The sequence below is a fragment of the Acyrthosiphon pisum genome, chromosome A2 (genome assembly GCF_005508785.2).
Source record: "Acyrthosiphon pisum isolate AL4f chromosome A2, pea_aphid_22Mar2018_4r6ur, whole genome shotgun sequence".
Taxonomy (NCBI): domain Eukaryota; kingdom Metazoa; phylum Arthropoda; class Insecta; order Hemiptera; family Aphididae; genus Acyrthosiphon; species Acyrthosiphon pisum.
This window is the reverse complement of record NC_042495.1, coordinates 58,113,961-58,120,443: the sequence shown is the minus strand read 5'-3', so window position 1 is coordinate 58,120,443 and position 6,483 is coordinate 58,113,961. Positions and strand designations below refer to the sequence as shown.

The 6,483-nt window shown below is 26.7% G+C and overlaps 2 protein-coding genes across 2 annotated transcripts in view; one reads left to right on the top strand and one right to left on the bottom strand.

Annotated features, from left to right (window-relative positions):
* LOC100169481 (RNA-binding motif protein, X-linked 2) overlaps window positions 1–3,992 on the top strand; it is a 6,884-nt gene extending 2,892 nt beyond the window's left edge. The window contains exons 2-4 of the mRNA XM_001949601.5: window positions 2,156–2,308; window positions 2,377–3,112; window positions 3,854–3,992. Coding sequence (XP_001949636.2) covers window positions 2,156–2,308; window positions 2,377–3,103 — 880 coding nt within the window. The 3' untranslated portion in view covers window positions 3,104–3,112; window positions 3,854–3,992. The remainder of the gene's footprint in view (window positions 1–2,155; window positions 2,309–2,376; window positions 3,113–3,853) is intronic.
* The window catches only part of LOC100167407, a 15,641-nt gene continuing 12,296 nt past the window's right edge, over window positions 3,139–6,483 (bottom strand). Inside the window, exons 8-13 of the mRNA XM_001949634.5 lie at window positions 4,632–4,885; window positions 4,303–4,557; window positions 4,104–4,248; window positions 3,891–4,042; window positions 3,661–3,828; window positions 3,139–3,562 (exon numbers count right to left, since the gene is read on the bottom strand). Coding sequence (XP_001949669.2) covers window positions 3,183–3,562; window positions 3,661–3,828; window positions 3,891–4,042; window positions 4,104–4,248; window positions 4,303–4,557; window positions 4,632–4,885 — 1,354 coding nt within the window. The 3' untranslated portion in view covers window positions 3,139–3,182. The remainder of the gene's footprint in view (window positions 3,563–3,660; window positions 3,829–3,890; window positions 4,043–4,103; window positions 4,249–4,302; window positions 4,558–4,631; window positions 4,886–6,483) is intronic.

Below are 6,483 nucleotides of genomic sequence, written 5' to 3'. Positions count from 1 at the left end.
ATAAGTACATAATGGATATTGTGATATGATTAATTTAGAATTTATTATAGGTACCTATTATAGGTCAATTTTTTTTTTAATACCATAGATATAAGTATAATATATCTTATACCTAGATTCAGTCTCCGCTCAGAATCGTTTTTCTTATACAATGATATTATAGCATTGAATTCAAATTTAATACCATCCATTATACAGTGACCCACTTGTAATCTACTATATACCAGAGCTACATCTACTTGCCCACCTTTTTTTATTTATAAATGCTCTTTAAATTTCTTTGCTTTTTCTCTCTTTTTAAATTGAATGTGTTTAATTTCCAATTGATCTGATAGTTTTAAATACGTATTAACATTACAATTAGATTAGAGCTCTGATGACGCATTGTGGATGTTATGTTTAAAATTATTTTTAATGGGCCATATTTATTGATATCGCTAAATACTTTATCGATTAGTTGGTATGGCAAGTTAATTTAACCTTTATGGATGACAAATGTATCCATAGGTACCTATTACTTATTGATAGATTAAAATATGTTCGTTTAGTTGTTTCTACAAAAATTTTTTTTCCCTTTTTAAGTACTTTTTTATTGTTTAAATTGCCTTAACAACCAAGCTCTACTCTTAATAATATACAAGCCATATCCACTTCTGCACCCCTATTATTTGTTCTGAATTCACTGTTGCTGAATATATTTGAGAGTTCAAAGTTCAAACTCCAAAATAAAAATTTAAATAAACATTATTTGGGTTAATACTAATGTTAAGTAGTTCAGGATGAAATTATTAATTCAAAAATGTGTACCTAATCTTTTCATTTAGAATATTTTCATTTCAGGTCATAAAATACTACTGATGGATAAAATATTAATAATCATAGATCAATTGCCGTTTGGTTAAATAAAATTAACCTTAAAAAAATGTCATTCAAATATTGAAAAATAGTTCTTATAACAAAACGTAATTTTACAAAATTATATTGAAAATAAAAGTATGTATCATAAAATTACAAAATACATAAATAAATTACCAAAAATAATTTAAAATATGCAAAGTATATAAACTAAATTTGGTATTACTTTAATAAGAATGATTTAAAATTTTTTATGAATTGCATATGTCACGTTCCCGTCAATTATTAAGGTAGTTCTCCAGTATTTTAAATCATTATTTTTTTTAATATAAAACATAAAATGTCAGTATAATTTATACTAATAGTAATATAAAATATAAACATTTTAAAATATTATAAAATATAATAATTTATAAACTATATTACCTACAGTATAATTTTCATCAGACAAATTTAATTTTTAAATAATATAAAAATATAATAAATTTAGGTAGGTACATTTTGACATCTCAGTCACTATTTATTTTATATTTAAAATGGCAATACCATATTAAAATTACTTATTTATTGCTTACAATATAATTTTCATCAGTCAAAATTAATTTTTAAATAATAGAAGTAAACTATGGCTAAATAACGTCTTATAACTCCCGGGAGGCAAATGTACTATCTTAACAATTGTTGAGGACGAAACATCTCTGGACTGGTTTTTTTTGAAGGGGAAAAATCAAAAAAACGTCTTTTTATTGATAGTAATTGTGCACATTTCTTATCAAATTGAAAATGGCTTATTTTAATAAATACTTGAATACCTATAAATCCATAAATACCAATCTAATTATATTTGTGTATAACATATATTTTTTTTAAATAAATAAAAAATATTTTTTTTATCACGATTGTCACAATTAACTGTATTATAATTTATAAGAACTATTTCAATTCCGCATGCACAACATGTATGGAATGTTTGACTGGTAACTCACATGTGGATCATAAGTAACGCACCAATGAAAACCATTTACGTATGATATGTACAGCTGTTAAAATTTACCTAACTAAAATATATATAAAAAAACCTTCCAAAATATATTTCCTTTTCTAATCATATACTTATCAAAATAATATTAAATAGTTTAGCTTTTTAAAAGTAAAAATATTCAGTATTTAAAATTAAGTCTAGTAGGTATATAAACATTAATTAAATTATATTATGATATCAATATTATTTTACATAAATACTGTTTAATGTAATATTCATTGTATATCTAAAATATATTCATGTATTTTATTCTTTTAGAAATATGAGAAATGTTAAAAAACTCAGTGAACAAGAATTGCAACGATTACCTAAAAGTTCTTGGCATGATGAATATAAATCAAGTGCATGGATCTTTGTTGGAGGATTACCTTATGATCTTTCTGAAGGCGATATTATGTCTATATTTTCTCAGTAATTTAATTTAATTTACTTATTAACTAAAATTATTGAATAATCAATATATTTTTTTTTAATTTTAGATATGGAGAAATCACTAATCTAAATTTGGTACGGGATAAAGACACTGGCAAACAGAAGGGATTTTGTTTCGTTTGCTATGAAGACCAAAGAAGTACAATATTAGCGGTAGATAACTTCAATGGTACACGTGTACTAGGACGAATATTACGTGTTGATCATGTTAAAGATTACAAACCTCCAAAAAACTCAGAACCTACCACTAAAATTAAAACTGAAAAATTAGAAGATGATTTCCATGTTAAAACAGAAACCAATGATGAAATAATTTTGCCACAATTTCAAAGAACAATTAGCACTCCAGAAATCAAACGAGAAGTCTGCACTCCAGAAATAAAACGAGAAGTTTGTACTCCAGAAATAATTGAAAGTCCTAAATATGAAAGTAGTAAAAAAAATAAAAAATCTAAAGATAAAAAAAGGCACCATAGTGATCAAAGAGAAAGGTCTAGAGAAAAATATAGAAAAAAACATAACAAAAGTGAACAAGATATATCTAGTAAGAGAGAGAAAAGTAATAAACGTCAAAGTCAAGAGAAGGATGTTGATAAAAATTCTAAAACTAAATCATCTAAAGAGCACAGTAGAAGAGATAAATCAAGTGAAAGAGATAGAAAGAAGTTGAAAGTCAATAGAAAAGAATATAATAACAGGGATTATGATGACAAGAATAAAAGAAAAAATTATCAAAAAGATGACAAGAATTATAAAAAAACAAAAAAAGTTTAAAAATTCTATGTAAATATATTATAAGTTTATATCAAAACTAATAATCTTTTAATTTAACAACTATGTATCTATTTATTCTTTAATTTTCTTCACTGTTTTCAAAATTATTAGTTTCTTCCATTGTAGTTTGAATTATTAGTGACTTTCTATTCACTTGTGAAGTTGACACACAACTGTCTTCTTTTTTTAATATAGGTTTTTTCACATTGGCTTTCTTATGTAAGTAATTAAGTTCAAGAGTAGATTTCAGTAAGTCAACTTTAGGGAGTTGCAATGATGCACTTCTAAGATCGTTTTGGGATTTAGTTGCTGGTAGTAGTTCTTTATCCAATGATGCTAAAGATCCACGATGGTTAAATTTAATCATTAAGCTTAAACGTCTAGCCTCAGCTTCTAAATCAGACAAATCTTCTTTATTGTTTTCTTCAACTCCCTTAAGAGATTCAACTTCTGATGGTTCTACATTAAAAAAAAGAAAATTATAAATATTTCTGATTATATAATTAATACGCACATGACACATTAATATATCATTCTTTAAATTCTATACAATTTACCAGATTTTTCAGTATTAGTTTGATCTTCAAACTTGTGAAGCCACATACAATGTAATAGACCATATACAGTACCACTTAAAATTCCTAGTAATCCCATTAATCTAAAAGATTGTCTTGTTCCATAGGATCCAATTAAAAGTCCTCCAATAAAACTTCCACTTCCACGACCTTAAACATTTTTTAATATTTTCAGATTTACTAATGATTGTAACATAAACAGTATTATTTACCAAGACTGAAGTGGGACATTCCAATAACACCAATAAGTGTTGCTAGAAGATTTTTAGGTGCAAGTAAAGCACAATACGTTGCAGCAGCTACCCACATTAAATGAACTGCCAACGATTCAATTGCTTCAAATGGAAACACCCACCATGGATCTCTGCAATAAAATATTTCATACTATAAATTAAGTATTTTATAAATATTCAATTTGACCTTACTCAATAAATGAATAACCCATTAATCTAGCTGCGTGTGAAAAAAAGGCTATCACAATGATATTGACATGTCCAATTTTTTTTGATATTTTTTCCGCACCATACAAAAATGGAATACTACTAATTGTTGCTACAGATACTGTTACTCCTATAAATTTGGTTTTATTATTTCAACTATTTTTTTTTTTTTTATGAAACTCACCTAATAAATAATTAGAAGCACCCAATTCTTTAAGGTACAAAAATAAATATGACTCTATAAATCCCCAACAATTTCCAAGCATGAACAAAAAAAAAATAAATGCTGTTACATGTGGCAATTTTAAAAGTCTTAGCATGTCCTTTAAGATATGATCTGCAGGCATTTTAATGCCTACCGGCATCATTAATAATGTTACCATTGACAATACAAGGAGAATATCATAAGTGTAGAATGCAGATGAATAATCCGTGTAACCTAATATTTGACAACATTCATTACATATTTTATTTGTATAAATGTATTACACCTGTACCACAATAATTGTATACCTTTTTTTAAGCTCATAGAATCAATTAGCCAACCAGTGAGTGGAGAGAACAATGCCATGCCCACAGTAGAAAATAGCCTTTCTCTTCCAAACTGTCCGCCATACCTTTGAATAAGGCTTAAAGCAATAGGATCCATTACTGTAACTGATGCTGCTAACATAGTAGTACCTATAAATCGTAGCCCAAAATAAATCCAAAACACTTTCTCGTTTGACGGTTTGTACTCGGGTGGACATCGTTCAGGTCCACCTGTCCTATATTAAAAAATATTTTATTACTGTGTATAATTATATAATGATAACAATAAGAACTGAAATATTAGACTTGAGAAATAAGTTGTATAAATAGTGTTCTTTTCTCAGGTGGTATTCAAATTTCAATCAAAATATTTTAAAGCCGGTGTGCCCCCCATCCAATTGCCTATTATTACTTTTTAAAAAAATATTTAAGCCTAGGATATTTTATATTAACATTGCTTTTAGCATTGGTTATGACTTATAAATAATAATATTAATACTATTTATAATAATCAATTTATTAATTATTGTTTATAAATTATTTATGTATTTATAAACAATGCTTTTAGTAATAGGTACCTAACTAATAATATAGGGGGGTTCAAAATTTTTAATAACGTACCTATTTGAAGTATTTTAGTGTATTTATTTTATTAGATATTAATTCGCTATATCGTGTCATATTATTCAATAGTAATATTAAAAAAAAATAATAATAATAATTTATAATACATTAAAATAAATTTTGAATAATTTGTCGTCACTCGTCATATATATTAGATATAAAAAAATGAATCATATATGAAAAAAATAATAATAATAATTTATAATACATTAAAATAAATTTTGAATAATTTGTCGTCACTCGTCATATATATTAGATAATATAAAAAAAATCATAGAATGAATCCTTGTCTTCGAGGTATTAAAGCGAACCTTCTCACCACTTCATTAGGATCAACGTTAATTTCTTTTTGAATTGAAAGAAGAGCTAACCCAGTTAACCGATCTTCGCCAGTTGTGTTGCGCAAATATGTTTTGATACGCCGCGCCGTAAAGTAGAAAATGTCCTTTCTGCGGTTGCCGTAGAGACGGGTAAAGTTGCTAATATTTTCAACAGTTTTCTTATATTTGGGAAAAATCTTTCATCACATTCTAATAATGACTACTGCATTTGAAGGTTTTTTTTCAATGTTATTTTTTAGCCATTTTAATTTCCATGTGGAGAACTCTTCATTAAATACTGTAGAATCTGGCAATAAACTTTCATAAAAGGTTATAGTATCTTTTGATAGATCTAGTGAGTTTACATTTATACGACTTGGAATTACTTTTTCTAAGTTCGTTATTATTTCTTTATGTTTTATAAAACGGTCTGCTAAATGAACAATAGTATGGTCTAAAAATGAATTAAATATTGTGCGTCTGTAATACTCTTCAGGTGTATTGGAAGTTTCGGTATTGATTGAATTTTGGAGATCTTCTAACGCATGAATTATTGGAATGTACATTTTTTTAAATCGATTAATAGCATCGTGTCTTAATACCCATCTCGTTTCACACATCGATAACAGTACTGTATGTCTACTACTTGGAAAATGATTTATCACATGCTTTTTTAAAGCGTGTACACGCGCTCCGGTCAATCGCGGTCAATTTATGGGTATACGGATTTCCTATATACATATATCGCTCACATGACACGAAACAATGAGCGTGTTTCACGATAGCGATGCAAAGACACCATGTGAACCTAGCCTAATCAAGTTCCACATATATATTATATTGTGTATAACTTTTATTAATAATTATTTTTATTTTTCGGGGGGGGGGGG